We start from the raw sequence: 24,761 nt of genomic DNA on the forward strand, positions 1-24,761 counted from the left end.
CACGAAGCATGATGTATATACATGTGACACCACAGTTCAGACTCATTTTGATGGAGTCAGCTCAAAAACAAACATACTAATGTTGCCCCATTTATTGACGAGCGACTAGTCCAATATGTCGTCTGGTTTTGTCAGCTTTCCCCGACCCCCAAACTACATACGGAAAGAGTTTAGACAAAATTCAGATACCTCTCTGATTAAACAGATCCCCCTTTTTATGAGGGAGTAGTGGTAATTACTTGTACTAACAAAAACAAAAAAAAATGTATTTTTATACACATGATCACTGTCCACAATGTTTTCGAATATTTTACACATACAGTCTAGTAAACGCTTAAGGTGTTTGGCACATGGAATTCAAAATTACGTCCCACTACTTTTTCTGTGGGACGACTTTGAGCGTTACCATTCAAGACTGGAAATAAATAATGACATCAGCACTTGATTAACGTGTATGTTGCAAATATAGATTACCGTATTTTCACGACTATACAGCGCATCGTATTTTTAGCCGCAGTATCAGTAACGAGTGCTATTTCTGTATTTTAAACACAAAGGACGCACCGTTTTTATAGACGCAGCCAGGCATGGCAAAACATACACCAGCTTAAACATGCACGCTACACCCACAGGCTAAAAACACGTTTTTAAAAAGGCAACGGGAGCAAAACTGAGTTCGGTTGTACTTTATTTAGCCATTTTACAATGTACTCACGTCATCATCACCCACAAATCCATCAAAGTCCTCATTTTCTGTGTCCGAATTGAACAATTATCCAATTGAGTCTTCCAAAACGCCGGGTACCAACATCTAGCGGCAGGATTTCTTTTGTAAATCCAGTCGGAATGACGGCGAGCACCAAATTAGTGTGCTCGCTGTCACACTGTGTGTATTGACAAAAGAACTATATATACCAGCAGTCACTGCGCAGTACTTTTTCTACGGGAAAAATAGTAGAGTCGGGGGCTGCTTGCCGTAGTTGTGAGAGCGGTAGAGGATGGTGTACCCTATCGACTGATTTATTTTATTTTATCGTGATAACAATTTTAGTATTGGTCCATATATAAAGCGCACTGGATTATAAGGCACTCTGTCTATTTTGGAGAAAATTTAAGACTTTTATGTGCGCCTTATAGTCGTGAAAATACGGTATGCCAAAAAACTATATATTGTGAGCACAAATCTATTTCAGATGAAGGATACCTAGTCCGGCAGGTGCTGCGACTCCAAGCAAGATGGATGACTAACGTTGCCCTACAGTTTTCCAGCACGTGCATATGCAAATGTGAAGGCCTCCTTCACATGTGGTACGTTCCCAAATGACGCTGGATGATTTCCACAGCTCAGATGAGCCTCTCCATCGGCGGAGGCAGGCTGATGCTCCACATCTCCACCCGAGAGCCGTCCTTTTCCTGCCGGCTGGGGCTGTAGGTGCCGCGGGTGGCTCGTCGGTTGAGCGCGAGCGCCAGTCCAGCCGAGGCCAGGATGAGAACCAGCAGCAGGATGACGGAAACCAGACTGATGGCCAGAAGAAGGTCAGGGGTCACGCCTTCAGAGGTCAACTACAAATGAGAGGTAAACGGGTTAGCGTGACACCCGGCGTTCCCTCACCGTACCGAGAGTCGCCGTTTGGCCCCACTCACACACACTAGCAAAATCTCCCGCCGACTCCCACCCCCGCGGCTAGACCAGGCGTTCCACGCGTGCGGCCAAAGTGCCGATGGACGTGTCCCAAGGCTCGGCGGGTGGGCTGCGACCCGCGGAAGCCTGGAGTCGCCTGAGACTCAACACTGTCACCGTCTGCCGCCTCCCTCTCAGTTTGGCGCAGGCCAGAGCCAGCGCCAGGCCGAACAGACACGGCGCCAGCACGGTGGCCACCCGAGAGCCGTGTGGAGCACGCGCCGTCTGTGGAAGATCACACACAAGAGGCTGCCTGATGAAGCCATCGGTGTTCACTCTATAAAACACCATCAGATGTGAAGCGCAAAACAGCTCACCAGTGGCTCATTCGTGCGGAAAATCCAAATCACAAATGCGCTCTTGTTTTAAAAGTTTAGGGAATCTGAAGCCAATCCTTTGTTCCTTCTAAGATCAACAACCAAACAGCTTCGCCGAGGCCCGTGGGACAGTTATGGTAAGTAATAAAGAACAAAAGGGTCATTCTGGAATTGGAACACATTTTGGCTTTTATTTGATAGTTAGTACTATATTTGGAATAATGATTGGTTGCAAAACCGTGCTAATATCTTTTTCTCAGGAGTAAAGGATTTTTTTTACATGTTGTTAATGCTGATCCAGAGGACCCACTTACATATAGTTAGTATTATATTTGGAATGATGATAGGTTGCAAAACCGTGCTAATATCTTTTTCTCAGGAGTAAAGGATTTTTTTTTACATGTTGTTAATGCTGATCCAGAGGACACACTTATGTATACAAGTGGATATTTTTTGTAATTGTCTTATTCTCATATGTATGAAGTAGAGTGAGGCATTTAATCAATTGTATTAATACATAAAAAATAGAGGCGGGGACATTGTCTCATTTTGGGGGAAAACTGCCTAATGGTGTCAAGTTTCTATGTTATGTTACTCATAGTAGAAGGGAGTCCTCATCATTATTTTTTTTGTTTTTATTTGTTTGTTTTTATCTTAAATATTCACTTGTTTTCTCAGGTTCAGCAAAAGTTAAGCAATTGTTTTTAAATGTTAATTTTCAATAATGGGGAGATGTCAATGATGTTTTAATATTCAGTTTACTTTTAAAAACACTGACACTGATATCCGACAGGCTATATCAATAATGTACCACATATAGATAGATAGCTTCAATATCAAAAGTTAAGAACCTTTTTAAAATCCTATACCTATTTAAATTGTTGTATCGGCTGCAATTTTGGACATTAAGAAAATGACATGGAAAATCTGTTTCACTAAATTATGAATATTTTCGGGTAGTAAATTTAAGAGCCATATGTAATCTTGATGGCAAGAAAGAAGAAATTCCATCCGGGGTTTGGCGCCGCAATAATCTCTTAAGGGATGTTTGGCTTGGCGTCAAATGTCCCCACATTCTTAATCCAGGTAGTGTATATAAAAAGGTAGAAAAAAAGCTTTGTTTCAATTGTTCTTGTGTCCAATTCCGAAAACTACTCAACATCAATTCCAAGCAGTGGCTAAGCATTAACACCAAACTGGGCCTTAAACTCAGACGAGATCCAGTTCATCTGAATCACAGCTTTTGTGTAACCATCACCAATAAAGCAAACAATAACTTGCAAGATGAAACACAAGAAATAACTGCACTTTGTATGTGGCAATTGCAACTATCTTAACCACTCTTATTACACTTGGCAATCAACAATCCCGGTGAAAACACAATTAGCAAAGACAACATTTAACTCCTGCCACTATGACACCTTTCTCTCCTGCACACAGGTTCTTTGGGAAAGCGCTTACCTGTCACTGCAGCACAGTTTGCTGTCAGAGTGAGTGCGAAACAAGCAACAGCCGGCAGCCAGGACCCACCATCAGTCACCCACCGGTACACACACACACACACACACACACACACACACACACACACACACACACACACGCACACGCACACGTCACAGAGATGTCTAACTAACCAGTCTCCGAGGTACGCGGCAAGGCCACCGTGAAGCCTCGAAGCAGAGGCAGCAGCAGTGCCACCCTGCTGTCAGCATTAGCAACCTGCTTTGTGTGTGTCTGTGTGTGTGCCAGATAAGTTGCCCTCATATGTTTTGCGAAGCAGGCAAACTTCTGTGAAAGCCACCAGCTTACTGCTGAAACTGCACTATGGCGGCCGATGCTGATTTTTCACCGTCAAAGCACATTTCTCCTTCCTCTCAAAGGATGGCCACATTAGTGCAGACCCCCCAATCCTTCCCAACTGCCTGGGACAAGAGCCACCTACATGCAAAAATAAAAGTAGGATGGAAGTGTAGAAGTAGGGACCGGGGCCCATAAATGGCCCACTCTTTTCTTCAATCAGGCCCAGAGAGTATTTGCATTGCTAAGCTTTAACATGCTGGCATTTTTGAGTATAATTGTAATTAATTGTTGGTATAGTTTGTATTTGTAAGGAAGACCTTCACAAAAAAATCTCCATAGATTTTTTTACTTTTTTTTTATAACGATAAATCAACAATTGGCCTTAAATCTGCAAAGGTCTTGATTTTCCCCAAAATCATCAAGAAGGGTGCCAAAATTGCCCCAAAATATTAGGAAGTGACCCGGAATTCCGCTCAAATTAATAGGAAGTGACCAGGAAATGTCCTCAAATCCACAGGAAGCCACAAAAAGTGATCTAGAATTGCCCTAATATCAACAGGAAAATGAACAGTCAACCTGTATTGAAGCAGTACTTTGTTCTAACACCCCTGCAGTAGGTGTACCTTCCCACAAATGTATGCTAGAAGTACAATCAGAGGATTGCAGTCAGGTGCTTCTCATTTCAGCACAACCTCCATAGGTTAAAGTGTCTGTGGAGCAAAAAGCTGCACCCGTAGTGGTCCTCCAGGATCGTTTTGCCCATCCCTGAATTCTAACCCTAAAAGCAAAGTAGCTTGCGGGAGGTTGGCTCATTGAAAAGTATAGTTCTTGGAGCAAAAAAAGTGTGAGCGCCCCTGGCCTATAGGTTAGGAATTAGCCTTTAATCTGTATAGTGATGTAACAAAATCCTATTTCTTTAAAGTGTTGCTCATTATCAGCAAATGGTTGCTTGTTGTGAAGTGAGTTAGGCAAAATGCTATCATTTATCACAAATAATCTCTCCAAAGTCAAAAATTAACTATTGTATTAATGCCTAATATCTCAAGACAATATTGTAACTGGCCAGATGGCAACTACTTTTTATTGTACACACTATGACAATGTCAATCAATGGTAATGTTGCTGGAAGGTTTCAGATTTTTGATCCACGTGTGTGCACAGGAGCTTTCATTATTTTGGGATACAATCGCTCCATCTTGTTAAAGGAGATTACGTGGCTATTTAAGGTGATGGAGCAGTCTGATTTACAAAACACACACATCCAATTGACCGTCAGGTGAGACGTAAAAGAGTGATTCAAAGAGGACAGACATCAAAGTCAACTAATTAAGGAGTTTGTTTTTATTAGTAGACAAGACAAAGACAGACAGTGAGTCACATAAAGACAGTTTTGATGGGGCAGACGGAAAAAAGACAACACACATATGAGCATGTAGTAGTGTTATCATATGGACAAAAGCACACAAATGAGGAAGAAAATGATGGGGATGGAGAAATATTTGAGGCTATAAACGGGTGACCACTATGGCCCAGGAAATATTTTGTCTGAACAGCGTGGCAGAGAATTTGGGTTTAAAATACCTCAGGCAGAAACATTTCCAGACAAGAAAAGAGCAAAACAAAACATTGTGCAGCTGTCAGTCAATCATTCGCTGACGCGAATCACATCAACAACAAAGTGGGACGTCATGTTGTCTTCTCACACTTGTCACTGCCTTCAGATCTAAAATATGTCTTTACACCTACGCTGCTTGAAGCGTCCCAAAATTCCAATACAAAAGACTGACAGGATATCCTAAATGGAAAAACATTCCAAGACACCTTAACCGCCAAAAAGGATGTTATGTTGGTTGGTTGTGGATCCTCTTTTTGGGTGACATGGTGACATTTGTGTCATGCTGATGCAAGTTATTTGTTTTATTTTTTCTTAATTTCCCAAAACACTCCATAGGAGGTTTAACAGGGAGCTTTTTAGGATATATTTGGCAATATGAGGGAAACACAGTATTTGGTATTTTTCTTTCATATCTACAAATGGATAGGTATCATTTTTTTCACGGTTTGGAGGGCCTTATTGTGTTTATTTCTGAAAAACTCAACCATGTCAAATAAATATAAACACCCCTGTAATAACAGCAGCATAAAATGGTTGGGCTATGTACGTACTATGCTGTCAAAATTCTCGCAAATTAAGCTCCTCTCAAACAGTATAATGCTGCAAAATGTTTTAAAACTACATTCAGGGTCATCAACTAGCTATTCTTGTACGAATATTCTGTCTATTAATTCACGTTCACTCATTCGATAAATGTATGCGTGTTTAAAACTGCATTATGACATCTTGGCGCCCCTTTGCACTCACAGATTTGTAATTGGTGCATACAAAATTGCTTGCCTGATGATTGCAAGACGTGCTCGCATGTATTTAAGATATCAGCATATTCACCTAAAGTCAGAATTCAGACTTTATTCCAAGTATTCCCACTTTAAAGTAAAAATTTGGACTTTCTAAGACTTTAAAGTCAAAAGTCTCATTTTATAAGTGAGAATCCTACCAAATATTTTTTCCCTCATCCTCCTCCATATGTCGGCGGGGCGTATTTCCACAAATTGTGCCAGATTCATAGTCAGTCTGTTGACAACTACGTTCACACTGCAGGAAATGATGCCCAGTTTGTATCTTCTGTTCATTCCAATTTTTCTTGTGTAATTGTTTCTATTGTAAATTGTAAAAATGCAACTTGAAAGTTCCAACCACACAAAACATAACGTGTCAGCTGCTGATAACGTTAAGATTCAATTTGCATGGCTAATTGCATTGCTTGCATATCGGATTCATATCCACATACAAAAGGGGCCCACATCAGGTTTGAAAATATTAGAAATGGACCGTTCACAGTGCATGACAAAATATACAAATATAAAACAAATCAAATAAAAACAAATAAACCATCCTACGTGTAACAAAGAAAATAGGCAAAAAAATGGAACTGATCTGCAGTGAGTGTATCCTGAAGCCTAAAAGAATCCCTTCTTATATCTTTTGGGTGCAAGTGAAATTATCCATTTGTGAAAGAAAAAATAAGTATTGTGTTAAAAAGCTCCACCTGTGGGGATTTGACTGGACAATAAATAATGCTCAACCAATGTATTAGTGCATCTGTCATAAACAGAGACCAAATCACATCTAATATTGTGAATGAAATGCCATTTTAGCATCTTAAATGGCAACTGATACATTTGGGGCATCGCATTGGGCTACTCAGAGAATTTAATTGAGCAAAAATCCAAAAGTGTTGTGCACTGTTGTGTATCTTACTTTTAGTAATATTTATCACATTACATGAGGTGCTTGAGATAAGGCACAAAAACATAAACCAATGTCACTCGGCGAGACATAAACATGCCCCCTCAGTTGTTTTCCCCCCATTCCACCTCGGGCTCGTCGTCCAATCTTAGGATGAGGTAGGAAAGGAGCTGAAAGAGGTTCTGCCACAATAACACAGCCACGTAAAAGTAAATGTCGCTTACGTCCGTCTGGCACATATCTCCGGCGTAGCTCATGTCACAGACGCAGAGGAATTTGTTGACCAGGTTGCGGCAGTAGCCTCCGTTCAGACACGGGTTGGATTTGCACTCATCCACCTCCTGCTCACACCTGCAGCCACATACAATAATGGAGTGACACTCTACATCCACTGGATAGCATTTCTTCATCATTTATACTGATTGTTCTGCATCGGATAGTTACTATTTCAAGTTTTCATTCAATGTATACACAATACTTTGAGCCAAGTATTGACATTACTGCTGCTGAGTATTGCCTCTTTTTGCATTTTTACACCCGAAATGCGTCATATGCAACGTAAAGTATTGATAGTATTAATGAGATTATGTGAAGGTGGTGTTCAATTTATTTTCATCAATTCAGTAATGGACAAAAATGCTCCTCAGATGCATTTGCATGTGTTTATAGTTTCTAATAAATAGATAGGTTAGCGTTCTTATTTGCATTATTTGGATTTATTATTCATGTACAGATGTAGTAGCTGTGTATACACGCAATGCCGCTCTCATATCTGCTTAGTTTTATTTTATGATATTGGAAATGTAAGTAAGAAATGTGTGCATATGTCGCTATAATGCAAACTTTATTTTGAATGACTGGAAAAAGCTTTTCATATGATCAAAAGCAGTTCTATTGTAAAAGTGAAAGTGATAGAGAATCACTCCACATGGAGAGAAATATTTATGTTATTCTATTTTTTTAAATGATTTTGGCTGTTTTGGGCTGTTTTGCCCACAGCTTGTTGTGCCTGTACGGAATTCGATCCTACGGTTCTGCAAGCCCCCCAAACTGACCTCACAATATGTTTAAGTGGCAAAAGTCAGGGCAACCAATCTTATTGTCCCATCATTTTGATAGCAACTGTGATAACGTAAAAAAGGTGTTCATAAAAATCATCCCCTCAAATCATGTTTGGAGGCTTGCCAGCCAATAAAAGATATCTCCCCAGCCATTCAGGCAGAAGTTTCCTTTATGTAATTTATTTGCCTATTTCCAGCCAAAAACCACCACTATGAGACAGAATTATTCTGTTGTCATGCCTGATTGATAGCCAGTGTTGCTGTAAAACTATTTGTTCCCTATATTAGAGATGTACCCTGTTTTCGACCATGTTTTACCATAATGTGTAATTTATTGTGATTGGTACCTATATTTAAATATATATATATATGTATATATGTGTATATATATATATATATATATATATATATATATATATATATATATATATATATATATCAACTTCAGTGATAAACAAGTGCCCTCTCTTCATCAAAGTTAAGCAACTTCTAATGCTGAATGGTCTTTTTGTGATAGGTGACCTCAAGTCAGCAACATTAACAATCAAACTGTTGTAAAAATAATAATAATTTTACCAACGATTAACAGAGCAGTTTATAATTTCATTGTAAACTTATTCAATAACTTTTCAATAACCCTTCAATTTCCACCACAATTCTAAGCTGCGGTTAATCATACCGGTGTCCGGTGAAGCCAGGCGGGCAGTCACATGACAATTCACGGTCACTGCAGTTGCCACCATTGAAACAAGTGTAGTTTTTGAAGTAATCTCCACATACAGACACAGGAAGCTTCGGCCGCCTGGGAAAAGACATGCAGGTTAAAAATATCAACACGTATCAATCACTTTCATATCCAAAGTTTCAGATGGAGCAGCAACCACTGGGGACTTCTTAAATATGCTGAGGAATAAGAATCTTAATAAACTGTCTAGTATTTCAGATTACTTACCTATGACAGAAATATAATCCCATGTATAGGAAAGAAAATACCATAAATTTCCTTGTTGGAGTAGTCAAAAAGTCTCTTGGCAATGGCGAATTCTTCCTTAAATAGTTACAAAATGCAAGTATTTCTTTCTCTCTGGTACAAGTTTGGGACAATAATCATTTTGGAACCACATCTGTCAATCATTCTTGACAGGTGGAATGTGTTCTCTAAACAAACACTGGTGGAGGCAGCGTTAATATTAGCTTTGCTTGGAAAAATAAGATGTTGTGCATGACACTTGTAAAACAAAACAGGAAACAAACAGAGAGCGCTTGACTAAAATGTGGAGGAAAAAATACTTACACATTCCTGACAACAATGTACCAAGGAATTTCTTCAACCCGTTCACTGGAGAGGAGCACGAGGAGAGATGGGGGAAGGAGGTAGAAAGCAACACAAACATAGCAAAGTCATTTTGATGAAAACTTTACAGCAGTGAAGGGAGACGTGCGGCTTCACTTGTCGGGTGGCTTGCTTGCAAAGGTTCCAGTGCAGTTAGAAAAAAAAAATATGCAAGGAGCTGCATGTTTATGGGATAAATGGTTGGCGGCGTTCCCCTGCCTCTTCTCTGAGGCAAACAGGAGATGAGAGGGAACGAAAGTGGCGCCGAACCAGTGAGACGACACAGCAGACAGAGGCCTTTTCTCGCTGACACTAGAATAGAAATTCATCTTCAGACGAGCTTACTGCGGCGTAGGCAGCGATGGAGGAACATTAAGAAGTCTGCCATCTCGTCTGTCTTATGGTGCGGTCCCTCCTCTCAGCAATTTAGCATCATTTATTTGTGTTTGCTAACCAAGCACGCTGATCAAGCTGTTAGTGACATAAATTACCTGCACAGGACCTATTGTCTCCTCTGCCAATGCCAGCCACATGATAAGTGATTAGCATCGTATGAGCATGATGTAACAATCCACGGGTTGCAATAAAAAAAATAAAAAAATGAATATATATATGTATATATATATATATATATATATATATATATATATATATATATATATATATATATATATATATGTATGTGTATATATATGTATGTATATATCTATGTATGTATATATCTATGTATGTATATATCTATGTATGTATATGTATATATGTATGTATATATATATGTATGTATATATGTATATATATGTATGTATATATATGTATGTATATATCCATGTATGTATATGTATAAATATGTATGTATATATGTGTATGTTAATATATATGTGTATATGTATGTATGCATATATGTATGTATACATGTGTATATATATAGTATGTATATATATACTATATATATAGTACATATATACATATAGTATGTGTATATATAGTATATATAGTATATATACACATACTATATGTATACTATATTTATAGTATGTGTATATATATACTATATACATATACGTATACATATAGATTTAGATCTGAAACAATAGTGCTAGTATACCTAACTAGATTTACTGTATTACTTACTTGCAGAGAGGTCCAGTGTAATTCTCAGGGCACAGACAGGCATATCTGTCAGGGCCATGCAAACAGGTTCCTCCATGGGCACACAGATGGTTTTCACATATGTCCACCTCCTCTTCACAGTCAACTCCTTCGTATCCAAGTTCACAAGAGCACTCGTAGGCCAGCCCATTGACGCTGCAGTTTCCGTGGACACAAGGGTTGGAGGCGCACGTGTTGGCGAAGAAGCCACAGTGCCTCCCCACCCAGCCTTCTGGACAACTGCAATTGTAGTAGTTAAATAAATCTTGGCAATCCCCTCCGTTCAAGCATGGATCGGGTGTACACACTGTCGCCCCGCTGCAACCAACTAGAGGAGGATTGAGTGACGTCTGGATGAATTGTTCCTCTTGCAAACGTGGAAGGTTCACCTGGGACGAGCTCAAGTAAGGTAGAGCAATAGCGCCTATCTCCACTGTGCTCAAGCAACCGGCTAGGGACCACCCAGCATCTGAGCCCAAACCTCCAAGGAAGATATCAACTCCTTTCCTGAGGAAGTCTAGGTTGCCCCCTTGAATGCTGGAGGTGATGGCGTCATCTACTTCATCATCCAAGACCAGAGTCCAGTGAGACCCATTAGACCACGGTGCAGTCATGAACAAGTGGACACTGTGCCACTCGCCATCACTGATTGATCTCATGCTGTTGAGGCTGACTGTGGATGGCGCTCGCTTGTCTCCCTCCACCCCTTCTCCATCACTGATGGAGCTTTGAAGCTCCATGAAGAGGAAACCATCCTGGACAGAGACCGTGACAAAGGCCGAGCCCTGCTCAGCGTGCAAGATAGCTGCGCTACGTTTGCGGGTTCGCACATTGACAGAGATGTTAGTTAGGTTGCGGGATACGTGTCCATTTCCTCTATAGACCAGCACAGTGCTGTCATTCAGGAAAGTGCTATTGGAGTAACCTGGAAAAGCAAAAAAACACACGTGAGCTTTGAGTAGGGAGTCCATATTTGTATTGCGCAGGACATTTAAATGTCGCTTTCTGCATCCTGTGCAGCCTAAAGCAGGACACTTTTTCCTTTTTGTCCCGTCTTCTTTTTAGGAGCTGGACATGAACGCAACATGCTAACAATTAGATTAATATATATCTTATCTCACATATTAAATATATATATATATTTTTGACTTTTTTGAATGAGTAGTTTATGCCTTTATTTGCTTGCCGTATTATAGTAGTGTTTGATAAAATGGTTCAAATCTGTCTATGGGAGGGAGTATTGTTTGTTTGTGACAATGAGAGTGAGAGCGAGCAGGCGAAATAATAACTCTTACACCATGTGTTTTAATAGCCTACTTCAATCAGATTATGCAGGCACGCAAGGGACATGGAAGGAGAGAGCTGTGCATGGTGCGTGTCTGTCAACAGGCAGGGCAGCTTGCGTGATGGTAGCGTACACATCTACCAGTAATAAACCAAAATAATAAACTCACATTATAGAATAATCTAACTAGAGTATTTTCCTGCTTAGTTAAGATGAAGAATGATGACACCATGACGAGTTGCACTGTGTGCAACAATGACTTCACTATTACCCACTGGGGAATTAATGATTAGGAATTAATTAATGAGGTAGGATGAATTTTCGCATACCATTACGGAATTTTTATTTCATTCAGTTAAAGGCTGTTATTATAAAATGTTATTACAATAATAATAAAACATGTTATTTTAAAGCGCCTTTCAGGACACTCAAGGACACTTTACAACCAAATATACGAAGAGATACAAAACAAAACACTCATTAAACGCAAAATCACTGTAATAGGAGTTATAACAAAAACGAAATGGAGGATCAAGCTGGGTATGATAATTAAAGCAGGTACCTTTGTGAGGATAAACAATTTTGAAAATGAATGAATGAATGTAGGTTAATAATTGGACCTGGAATTTATAAGAGGTCTGTACCAGATGGCAGATTTTATCCCACTTTTTTCCCCAATATTGTGGCCTTTGAGTACATGCAACCATTGTTTATTCACACTTGAGTAGTGGGAATGCCAGGCCCCATCTTATTTTGTACACCCTGAACTAGTTGCCAGCCAATTGCAGTGTATTAAGAGCACACTTTCATGTACAGTAAATAAAAGTGGAATGAACCTCAGCAAAGGACTGATGACATTACTTACATTCATATCCTTGATGGAGCATCTTGCACTCAGTGTCGGCAGGACACGGAGACAATTCGCACCATCTGACCTCTTCACAGTGGCGCCCTGCCGTGCTGGGTGGGCACGTGCAGGTGAAATCGTCCCACATGGAATAACACATTCCGCCGTTTAAACAAGGGTTTCTCTGCAGAGGAAATAAAGAAAAGTGAGCTGCTGTATTCTCACTTCGAAACCATGATGTAAATAATGTAATGTAACTGACATTCTTGTCCACTTACATCACAGGTATTGTCTCCAGAGCAGCCAGCAGTCACGTTCTCCATGACTTCCAAAGGAAACGTTCTCATTGATGAGTCTAGACCAAAAAACTGCAACCTCCTCTCGTTTATCTGCAGGTCTTGGATGCATCCTTTGAAATGACCCCCATAAAGTGCAGTGGAATCGCTTTCCAGCAAACCTCCAACATAGACAGTGTCTCCTGCTAGAACCCCATCAGTGCTGACCTCTATCTCAGCTTGTTTTTGAGCAGCCACGTTCAAAGTCATGCGCCCGTTGGACACCTCCACATTTACAAAGTGAACCTCCCCGTTATTGACTGCGCTTTCTCCCGTCAGGCTCTCGAAGTCCCGGAACTGAGCTGTGACCACGCCGTTATCCAGCCACACGTGCAGGAACTGCCAACTGCTGTTGCCCACAGCTAGCAGGAGGCCGCCAGGCTTCCGTGTGCGCAAGAAGAGAGAGATTGAGAGGTCCTGACCTGAGTCGTCCGTGACATTGAAGGCAGCGTAGCTGAGTGAGTCCTCGCTCCCGAAGCGTGCGGTCACATGTTCTGAAGGTAAGGACAAAGACAAATACTCCTATAGCAATGGTGAGCCAACACATTATTCGTGGGTTCTCTGGCACTACGTCCATGTCTAGAATAGTCTACTTGATCAGGCTTAATATGCTGACATGTTAATCATATTTCTATTGTCCTTTCCATTCTTCTCACAATGTAGACATTCCACTCATATGAAATACTTGAAATAAATGTTAAGATAAGTATGTGAATGTGGGCTTTCCAGTCAGACAGTGTGATCACTAATCTAATCAAGCAACTATAGATATCCTCTGAGGTACAGCACAAGTAAAATAGTTGAATACATTTTCCTATTGTGAGGTACCAGATCAGTGGTTCTTTACCTGGGTTCGGTGGAGTCTCATCATTGTTTTTTATCTAGTCCAGTAATTCTTGTATGTTGACTACCATTTATGGTACATGGGCTCCCATACATGGTGTGCAAAGAAAGTCCAAAATCTATTAACTATATAAAATGTGCAGTACATAAGTGTTTTTTTTACTTTTCTTTAAATATCTAATTAAATGCATTTGTTAATTTCACTCCAGATGTATTTAAATTAGAAGTAAAATACATCTGCAATATATATTTTTGAATGGTTTCTATTCAAACACAATTTGTATATTTATTTTATCTGAAATACATTTAGTTAAGCATTGTTTTTCTTTTCATATACAGAATTAACAGATAAAAGTATTTAAGTAGTATTTGAGTAGATCACCTGCGATTGGCTGGCAGCCAATTAAGAGGGCACCCCACCTACTGCCCATATTTGGCTGGAATAGGGTTCAGCACCCTTGTGAGTATAAGTGGTAAGGAAAATAAATGAATGAATTACAAAAATTAAGCCCTACAAAGAAATCGTAGTTTAATCTTGGTAGTTCTGATTATACATACATATTTTTGGAGGTGATGTCAAAAGTTAGAGAACAACCTATTTAATCTAATTCTTGCATGCAAATTAAAAATAATGTTTCAGCAATTAAAAAGTAGGTCAAAGAACTATTATTGCCAACAACCGTCTGTTGTAAAGTTGACATAAATATATTTATAATAAATCCTAAAAGCTCGCTAATGAAATTAATTCAGAGGTACGATAGAATTGAAGGACATTTTTGCCACAATTATTTAGTTTTAGTTCTTTTCGTGCCATTTAAATGTAGTTTTAGTTGTGTTTTTTTAACATTATTTTTAGAGGATTTTTTTTCCATCTCAATTTTAACTTGAATGTTTCGCTTGGTTTTGATCTCCTCTATATATGATGACTACGGTGAGAGTTAATCCCAAATTACCCTCTCACAGCCCCTCATAAGAAAACATACCCTCCTCACAGTCTTGGCCATCGTAAGGTCTTGGACACTGGCACTGGTAGCTCTGCCACAGGTTGACACACAGCCCATTGTTTTGGCAAGGTTCATCCAAGCACCGATCCCGGTGGCTGCAGCCAGGGGAAACATTGACAGCAGAGTCGCTCAGCCACTCCTCAGGGACGATCAGTTGCCAGTCCACCAAGACATCCCTCATGCACCCAATGAAAGCTGGACTAGAGGGCTCTCCTCTCGAGTCTTTTAGTACTCCGCCAATGAAAGTGTTCTGAGGAGGTGACACTTGACCATTCATGTTACTTTGGACTGCAGCCACCTTGTAACAAAGCTGCCTGTCGCATTTGTCTGCATCATCCAAGAGTCTCAGACTGAGTACCCAGTTTGTGAGTACGGCCTCTATAGTGTGCCACTCTCCGTCTGTGACCACGTGTGACAGCTCCAAAGCACCGATTCGACTCGGTACTTGGAGCCCAGTGGAAGCTTGTCTTCTCAGTGTGAGGTGAAGCATCCCTTCTTGCAGCTCCAGGCACAACAGCAGCCCCCCGATGGTCCGATGGAACAATATACCCCTTGGCAGTGCAGTCTTGAAACTGAGGGTGATGTTACAAGAGATCTCAGCATCCACAAAGGGGCTCTGTAGCAGAAGGTAGCCACTACGTTCAAATGAGAAGGTGGTAGGCGTCTTGCAGAGGGGGCCGGTAAACCCGGGTGAGCAGGAGCAGGTGTAGCCGTGAGTTCCGTCCAGCAGGAAGGGATTGCAGCAGCCTCGGTTCTGGCACTCGTGGCTGTCACAGCCCACCAGCTTCACGTCACAGGTTGCGCCTCCATAAAGGTGGCCATTCCTATGCTGTTTATTGCAGTGACACGTGTAGCCCCCATCATGGCTCTCACACCGCCCTCCATTCTGGCAGGGGCTAGGATCGCAGTGATCCATTAGCTCCTGACAGAGGGAACCTGTGAAAAATAATTAAAATCACTGGAATATAACCGTACAAAAGATTTTAAATGACATTTTAACTGCTTATTCTCACAAGGGTTGCGGGGGTTGCTGGAGCTTATCCCAGCAAACTATGGGCAGCAGGTGGGGAACACCCTGAATTGGTTGCCAGCCAATCACAGGGCATGGGTAAAAACAAAGATACTAAATTATATGATTTTTAAATATATTCAGTCCAACCAGGTGCAACACAAGAATATTTAAATATTGCGACCTTTTTTGATGACTATAAAAACATAAAATAGAATATAAACACACAAATATATATAGTGTGTATGTCTGCGTGTATGATGCAAAGGACTTTTCTTTCATGATTAACATTTAAAGATGTTACATGAGATGGAAAGTACTATAATTGAAATTGTAAATATTTCCCTCCCATAGTAGGTCACACATTTGAAATCGTTGCTCCTATAGGTTACAGTACACAAATAGGTAAAATACATGAAGAATAGACTTACTTTTTGACCAATCACACTATTTATTCACTATTGATGACTTAAAAGTCATTCTAGGGATTAAACCAATATTAGTGATACAAAACAATACCACCAAACTCAAAACTAGTTATGAGAATTAGTGTTACTTTCTTTACAAGACCTACGATAGCCAGTTAACTTGCCCGTGTAGTTTCTTATCCCTCCTGTGGTCTGTATTATCCTCTTAACATTCTTGCTCTCAAACATGTTTACTATAGACTTATGACAATATAAAGGGTAATTACCCGCAGTCACAGACCATGCTAGAGAGAAAATAAATAAGTTAAATAGATTCTACACTACACCACACTTTACCCACTATACTTAATTATCATTACCTGTTCCAAGCAACAGAGCCGCCCATATCCATGGTGTGTGTGTCCGCATCATGCCGTCACTCTTTACCCCAGAGATGCCTAAACATGTCTAAGTGCACCATATTAATGTGAGTGGGCACAGGCTATTGCAACGGAGGTCTGCTCCTTGCCCTTTTCAGTGCAGCCGTGCTAGGGCTGACTAGGTGGGGACCAGCAAAGCCAGATCCTGAGGATTACACTAATGCTATTTGTCCACCTTACTGAGTCAGTGCTGCTGGCAGGGAGCTCATTTTCGAGCAACGCTAACCACAGACTCATTTACCTTCATTGCAAAACAAGTCTTGTGTAAAGTAGAATAAAAACAATCAGCTTTTGTAACCAGGAGTAAACAAGTCTGAGAACAATGCACCAAGAATGTAATGTTAGTGTTTATCAAACCATTGCGGGTACTATTGTCCATTGCCATCACATGCGGTGTAAAAATTTGATTTATGATGTTATTAAGTTTTCCATTATTTGAGCTTTCCTTAATGTGCATTCAAAGTAACATTTCAGTGTTCGGATTCATCAGGATGGATTACCTGTTGTTCCTGAAGGGCAGCTGCAGATGTAACCTGCAGCGTTTTGAGGGTCGTAGTGTTCGGGTAGCAGTGGCTCAATGCCAAAAAGAACCTGCCACGACCTCTCAATGCAGCGGCCCTCATTTAAACATGGATTACTGCCGCATTCATTGATGTCTAGTTCGCAGAGTTGGCCCTCAAATCCTGAAATGAAGATGCAAAACAAGGGTTTAATTAGGTTTAACAATGCACTAAATGGAATGACCAAACTAAAGCAACAACACAATATAACATTGTTGATTATTGATGGCCCTGTATGTATTATAATTACTTTAAATGATCTGAAAAGAGGATTATAAAATGGCAAAAATCAAAAATGTTTTTTTTTTATGTTTGAGAGCTGTTTTAACTAAAACTGATTATTTTTCTCTAAATGTTTTTCTCCACAACTCACCAATTTACAATTTTGTTACTTCATGCAGATATTGAGCCATATTCTTTGTAAAAACCTAATGGTGTCTGTTTCTTTCACATCCAATTGTTTTCCAAATAAGCACATATTTGTGAATAAAATGTTTTTCACATTTTTAAAACAATGTTACAATAGTTCAAAAACTTTGACCTAAAAAAAAGCTGAGGTCAGTTCTAGATTCCACACCCATTGTTTAATAACAGCTGCTAGTTCTAAACCAATAAAAAGTCAAATTGCCCAATGTAACATAATAATAGTCACACACTAAAAAGTGCAACTTGTTGAGGAAATTTCCATTTATTGCAATATCCATGCAGTTACGATAAATTCAACCCATGTACGTAATAGACTCAATATTCAAGCAAAGTTTACCTGGCAAGCATTGACAGGTGTAATGACCCTGAATCTCCACACAGGTGGCGCTGTTAAAGCAGGGCTGAGAGTGACAGCGCTCCCTCCCACATAGTCTACAAGTAAAAGTAGCAAACACAGTTTATGAGCCGTCACGGCCGACCTGCGACACACTCAACATATAAAACCATCTTTGCATAGTAATCACGTTTGTGCAATATGATTATAATACCTCAGAAGGCTCCTCTTACCCATTCACTCCATTTGAACACGGAGCTCCATTTGGGCAAGGCTCGTCTTGACACTCATTGATGTTGATTTCGCACCGGTGTCCTTGGAAACCGGCCAGGCAGGTGCAAATGAAGCCATCAGCGTTGTCGTGGCAACTGCCACCATTGAGACACAGCTGTGATTGACACTCATCAATCTGTACCCCACAAGTGGCCCCTTAGACACAATGAGCAACGCGAATGTCAGACTACAAAATAATAGAGGCTTTTATGTGGATTGCCTGTGATCATCCATGCTTTTACGCTACAGAAGTCTGCAGCAACAACAAACAATATTGTCAATGTTATGGTGTCACTTCACTTGATGATGAATGCCTTCATTGTGCTCCATGCTATAATCAAAGCTTTGGAAATGTTTGGCCCATGTTTTTGGCTGATAAAATTGAACAAGCTCATTCTGATGTTGTCAATAGAAGCTCTCTGTGGACTATGGCTCATGTTTTAAGATATGCAGAAGCGGTTCTTGACACAGGTGCAGTGGGTTGTTGTCCACGGCCCCAATTTGAGTTGTTTTGAGCGAATTTCGTAATTGAACTTTGTATATACAGTCATACCTCGTTTATCGCGATTACTAGCTCCCAAGACCTTGCGCAATAGGTGAATAACTGCGATGTAGTGACAGTGTTTTATGGTGTCTATTTAATATTATTCCCACTTTTTAAAGCTTCTCTGTACTATTATTTAACTCCTGAAGGTAGACACTGCCCATAGTGCCCAGTGAAACACTCTCCAATTTTGTCTTTTTGACTCATTTCATGTTCCTACACTATCAACTTTATACATATATTTGGCGGATCTAAGCTGTGATGTGGTAACTAAAGTCAATCTGCGAAGTGGCTGAGGTATTAGTGAATGTGGGGTTATTGAAAAGTAACTACCTATTTTAAAAGGTGTAACTTTCATATTTCAATATTTTCCTAACTTGTGTATGTATGAAGAAATATAGGTATTGCATTTATGTTATTTAGTTTTCATTTATGTTTCTTTTTTTTGTTTAAAATTTAAAACCCAAGCAATTGGTCGGTCATCCTATTGTACAAGAACAGCATAAGTCGAGGCATGTTGCAAAGTTTGACGTTGTTAAGGTGCAAAGATGTTAAAGAAAGACATGCTTAAGTTAATCCTAAGGCGATCAAAAAACCCTTCACTACAGAATCTGTGGCTAATAGTTGGCAGTGATATATCCATGTACATCATCGAACATAGACAAAAAAATGGAAACATATCTGGATATATAAATATACTAAGTAGTATTTGAAAATCACCTTGTTTATGAAAGGAAGTAAAAAAAAACATCCTTTGTGTACATAGATATTAACATATAGGTATTATATTCTTTATTATCTATAGACAATACAATTTGATGTCCACAGACATCAAATGCATTCATAATCAATACTATTAATACTGTCCTGAAGAAGTTTGTACTCTATATGTTGCTTACCAGTAAACCCAGGGGGACACAGACAATAGTAGTGTCCCACTTTGTCCATACAGGAGCCTCCGTTTATGCAGGGCTGGGAAATACATTCATTGACATCAATGTGACAGTGGGCACCCTGGAAACCTGGCACACAGAAGCATGCATAGCCACGCTCACGCCTTTCACACAAAGCTTGGTTTTGGCAAGGATTTGGCGTGCAGGGGTCCACAGCAGGAGGAAGCCCTAAAAGCGTTGTACCTATAAACAAATTATATATCATTACTGAATATTTTTTTTCAATTAGTATCACCTCTACCATAGTACATATATCATCTATATAAATAAATATAGAGAAATACCATATTTTTGGGCCATGCTGGAAACAAAAGATGGTTAAATCAAAGTCAATCAGTCCCCTCGCCACACATTAAATAATTTGTTTTCTATTTTGATTTCATTGCCCCTGGCACAATGAATCTTTCATCTTTCCAGAGGTTTATGAAGTGATGTTTCTTGGCAAAGCAAGGTCTATAAATATAAAGCCCTTAACAACTTGTGATTTCAGGCTTTTCCACTTTTTTATGTTAATTTTCCAGTGAAAGTGGCCTGGAGCTCTTCACCTAAGTCAACCCTCCCCTGAAATACTAATTAGAGGATCACCAGACAATTTTCTTCAGGTCGGTTAGTTGAATAGTAAATAAATTCATTTATCCTCACAGAGTCACGGGGGTGCTTTTAATTTTTCTCTCATAGATTTAGAAAAATTACCCAAAATAATTAAAATACAATATTAATTGCATTGTGATTGGCTAGCCACCAATTCAGGGTATCCCCCCACCTGTTGCCCGAAGACCCCTGGGATAGGCTCCTGCACCCCCCACGACCCTTGGGAGGATAAGCTGTTCAGAAAATGAATGAATGAGTGTTCATTACACATTGAAAAACTGCTCTGAAAAACATTGACAACACAGTTGTTGCATATTCAAATCCCATTTAATGACCACATGGAAATCGGTTTACCGTCGAGAAAATAGTTTTGAATATATTTTCAGGATCCAAAATAAAGTAAATAGCAGAATGTAAATAGAAGAAAAGAACTGAACTAACTGGAAACATGGAGGAATTTTGGTTTTATCTATTCCACACTGAATAGCACAGTTGAAACTGATTGAAGTCGCCTTTAGTTATAAATAATAATAATAATAAATGAATACACTTGCTGTTGTTGTTGATTTGCTGTGTACCAAGTTCTTTAAGTGAGCAGTTGAGGGCTTTGGGATGCAAAAATGGTGCCTGTATTGTAGTTCCTACTATGCCCCCATCAAATGCGTATAATGAATTCATTAATCCTCTATATTGCCTAGACAAACTCAAGGGTGTTGGAGCCTATCTCTGCTGACTATGGGCAGGAGGCAAGATATACCCTGAACTGGTTCCTAGCTTATTACAAGGCACAGAATGTGTTTCATGCAGATAAAATTGAATAAAACAGAATAAATGCTCGTCATGACACATTTAGGACCCAAAGGGACCCAGAATCAAGTAAGGTAGTATTGCATACAAATAGATAAACACTGTTGACTATTTCCTTTGATTGTTGAGGGCAGCAAAGTGGTTGTTGCATAGATATGAAGTGTGTCTTGCATGACAAGTATGATCGAATTTGCTCCATAATGACGAAGCTCCGGCGTGCAAGTGTAGGCACAGTAATCCTACTTCAAGTGTCCAATCAGGTTGAGTGCAAAACAAGAGGCACGTGTGCCTCATGATTAGTGAAGGATGGGCAGATTTAAAGAGCTTGCAATGGTCACCAAGAGCAGCTCTGTCTCGACATGATGAAGAAAATGAGGGAAATATATATTTGTTCTATTTAACGACGTGTTTTGTTGTAGTTGTTGTTTCTTTCATCATTAAATAACATACTATTTGGTGTGGTATATCCTGTGTTATGACAGAATTAATATCCATTGAGTGGAGGTTAAGGGTATCTTCAAAAGGTGATATGTTAAATTATGACTTATGTGAGCGAATGATGTATATTGAATTACAATTGCTTATTGTGACTAAACTTCTTTCTTTGCTTATGTGTAATATCTAGTGAGGAAATGAGTTGTGTAGCCTGCAAAGCTAATAGCCAGTAGAAATGATCAGTAATTTATATCAGAGGAGCTTGAAACAGGTGGTCAAGTGGCCTTTCACAATCCCCCAGGAGCAGATTTCACTGGATTCAAAGATCAGAGACAGTTCCAACCAGTGACACATCTCCTGCCACAGCACGTCTTTTTAAATGTAAATTGACTCTAGGGTCTTTGTTTGGCCCTATCTTGAGACCCTCAAATGCCACATATGGGGCACCGGACATCTCTTTCAGCCTGTTGCGTAAATGCTGACGTATCAGCTTGTCATCTTGTGTGGTTCAGGGATGATAAGAACATGGGTGGATTGCAGTGTTTCAAAGATGTATAGTGTCTGCCTTCTGTCCCTGCCTTTTACCCATGCATGAGCCGCCCCACCTCCTCCGTCATTAATTGTCAGTGTTGTTTCAGTCATCATCACTGTTGACAATGTCAACTCACAGCCTTGCAATAGATATTCTAATCAAGCATTTGCAGCAGCTAATAAATGAAAGCCACAATAATATTTTGAAACAAAGACACTTAGAAGTTTGCATGTACTTTATATTCCTTGTACAAAGTGTGGGAGTAGTAGCCTAGTTTTTTAAGGAAAAATCATCCAAAATATCTCATTGCATCCTTATATTTGTTATAATGCAATGCATCGTTAGACACATTTCCTGTAAGCTGATAAACATCTCAATTAATAAGAAAACATTGCTGATGCGTCACTCCAAGCTGAAAATGCTTGGTTGTTACGCACATTTTTGTTGACACGCAGCATGTGTAAACACGGGTTCTTGTGGACAACAAACAGGTTGAATAAGACAGAGAAATCCCTTACCATGGATCAAAATCAGTGAAGAGATCAAAATTTTCCAGGTAAGTGATTTGAAACTGAAATGATAAAGTACATCCATACTCAGGACAGGGAACCATCCTGCTTGTCTTGAGCCTCAGTGTGCTGTGATACAGGAGATTTATCTGATGATGCTGCTGCCTGCAGTGTCTCATGTGGTGTCACCTCCAGAACCACTTCAACACGCTTTTCTTCCACGCTAAAGGACCAACAGGACCCTCCATCTGGCAAGGAATAAAGAGTGTGGTGGGTAAGGAGGTGTGGTTCTTCCTTAAGGGAGGGGTTTTAAGTCATTCAGTGAAATAATTAATAGTTCATTTTATAAAAATACTAAAAAGGCACAATAAAAGTTAAAAAAAGAAACACGTTAAAAGAAAAAAAATCACACTGAGTACCGTATATTTTATATATTTATTTTTTATTTTGTTATTTAAAAAAAATAAAAAAAATATTTAATTAGATTTTTTTTAAATTACAACTAACTAGACTTCTAGACTGGGTGGGGGGTGTTTGGTCATTCTGGTGAAAACAAAATGAGGGCCCTGACTTCAAGCCTTTTACTTTACTTTTATGGTAAAGAAGGACATTATATTCTGGCGTATGATTTTAATCAATTGAGTTTGATGATCTATCTTCAGATGCACTTTGAACTGAGAACTTAATCTTTTGCTGGATCTCCAGTAAAGCTGGTGGTCGAACTTACCAGCAGCAATGATCAACAGCCTCCAGCAGAGGTCGCTAAGATCTTGTTAAGTCTTTTGTATTATAGAATGCATATAGTAACTGGGCACGAGTCAGTATATATTGGATTTCCATTTTTATGTTTTTTTTTATTGTTTGTTTTACCAGAGGAATAAAAATGAGTCAGAACATGTATTATTGAATTTATAGTACACCTGTTGAGTGTTTTCATTTAAGTTAAATGCTTTTCCAACTACAAAAGACCTTTACACCTAATTATTCCATAACATTCACAAGTTAGTTGTGAATGATGATCAATTAAATATATCACAGCTACTTACAATATATTATTCATGATATTGAAATCACCAGGTTTGTAAATCTATAGTGTTTTGGTTAATATTGAACACGTTTTAGCTGGCTAATGAAGTGCCAGAGACGAATGATTGTTATTCTAATCAGGCACTTTAGGCCAGCTAAATTGATACCTTCAGCAATCTTTGCACACGCACCTGTACATTTTCAATTTTCTCGGCGAGCTCTTCAATAAAATCTCACCCCATCATCAACCTAAGGTAAGCAAAGAGCATCGTTCACAATTACATCTTTGTGAACAAAGGATGACTTGCCTAAAATGAATATACAAATTTAAAAAATGGACTCACTGGTGCCAAACTGTTCCCAATTAAAGGATTTGGGGAGTCAACGTCTATTCAGACACGATGCGTTCGCCACAAGTTGTCTTAGTTGTCGTAGAAGACCTCATATGTAATTGTAGCACATTTGTTACATATCTTTTTAACTATACATTTTATCATTTGTCACCATAGAAAGGCGCCCATGCGTTTGCTAACTATAAGCGCGTGTGATCATTTGTATGTGAGCATGCAATGAATTTCCACTAACTACAACGTGTACATTTGAGGATGTAATTGTAACTATATTCGAATTAAACCGTGCTCATAAAATATGAATGCCGTTTACCAGTGGATTTTGATGAAGCAAGAAGTGTTCCCCAAGTCGTATTTTGGTCGCGCATGAATAACGAAGGCCTCAGATCTTGCTAAAAAAAAAGTTCAAGTTTGTCCGATCCGATCCGTGTATTCAACTTGTATCGGAATCCTTCACTATAATCGCTTTGTGTCACTATCCTCGGACAGGCATGTTGGAAAACACCGTTGATGTGTGTGGTGCTCACACTTAGAAAAATTTCTGGAGCTCGGGAACTCAGCGGGGGCTTCAGCAACCCATATCCGCTCATGTGAGCCTATCCT

The 24,761-nt window shown here is 39.5% G+C and overlaps 2 protein-coding genes across 7 annotated transcripts in view; one reads left to right on the forward strand and one right to left on the reverse strand.

The window, feature by feature from the left end:
* crb1 (crumbs cell polarity complex component 1) lies at positions 1–24,244 on the reverse strand. 2 transcript variants are annotated; one of them, XM_077606883.1, is made up of 15 exons: positions 24,153–24,244; positions 24,000–24,057; positions 22,792–23,030; positions 19,855–20,091; positions 18,372–18,567; positions 18,142–18,236; positions 17,319–17,501; positions 14,942–15,898; positions 13,059–13,609; positions 12,799–12,964; positions 10,631–11,573; positions 9,461–9,505; positions 8,846–8,968; positions 7,330–7,456; positions 1–1,563 (listed from the first exon to the last, which is right to left on the reverse strand). In XM_077606883.1, the coding sequence occupies exons 3-15, from the start codon at positions 22,865–22,867 to the stop codon at positions 1,345–1,347; spliced, it is 3,918 nt and encodes a 1,305-aa protein (XP_077463009.1). In that variant the 5' UTR covers positions 22,868–23,030; positions 24,000–24,057; positions 24,153–24,244; the 3' UTR covers positions 1–1,344. The 2 variants fall into 2 exon arrangements, with proteins under 2 accessions (XP_077463009.1, XP_077463010.1); XM_077606884.1 differs by lacking the exons at positions 17,319–17,501; positions 18,142–18,236; positions 18,372–18,567; ... (2 more) ...; positions 24,000–24,057; positions 24,153–24,244 and adding exons at positions 1,649–1,906; positions 16,759–16,955 and having other exon boundaries at positions 1,414–1,563.
* Positions 21,928–24,761, forward strand: part of tdrd5 (tudor domain containing 5) — an 11,477-nt gene continuing 8,643 nt past the window's right edge. For 3 of the 5 annotated variants that reach the window (XM_077606885.1, XM_077606886.1, XM_077606887.1), the window contains exon 1: positions 21,928–23,056. In XM_077606885.1, coding sequence (XP_077463011.1) covers positions 22,960–23,056 — 97 coding nt within the window. In that variant the 5' untranslated portion in view covers positions 21,928–22,959. Of the gene's footprint in view, positions 23,057–23,790; positions 24,063–24,761 lie in introns of those variants that run through there. The other 2 variants (XM_077606889.1, XM_077606888.1) reach the window with 2 other exon arrangements.

Source organism: Stigmatopora argus, chromosome 8 (genome assembly GCF_051989625.1).
Source record: "Stigmatopora argus isolate UIUO_Sarg chromosome 8, RoL_Sarg_1.0, whole genome shotgun sequence".
NCBI classification, from domain to species: Eukaryota; Metazoa; Chordata; class Actinopteri; order Syngnathiformes; family Syngnathidae; genus Stigmatopora; species Stigmatopora argus.

Bases quoted from the DNA above. Each gene is read 5' to 3' on its own strand.
- crb1 (XM_077606883.1), bottom strand. From the start codon at position 22,867: ATGGATGTACTTTATCATTTCAGTTTCAAATCACTTACCTGGAAAATT. The intron at 20,092-22,791 runs GTAAGGGATTTC...ATTTGTTTATAG, and splicing joins TTCACTGATTTTGATCCATG to GTACAACGCTTTTAGGGCTT. The intron at 1,564-7,329 runs GTAAGCGACATT...TCTCATTTGTAG, and splicing joins GAGATATGTGCCAGACGGAC to TTGACCTCTGAAGGCGTGAC.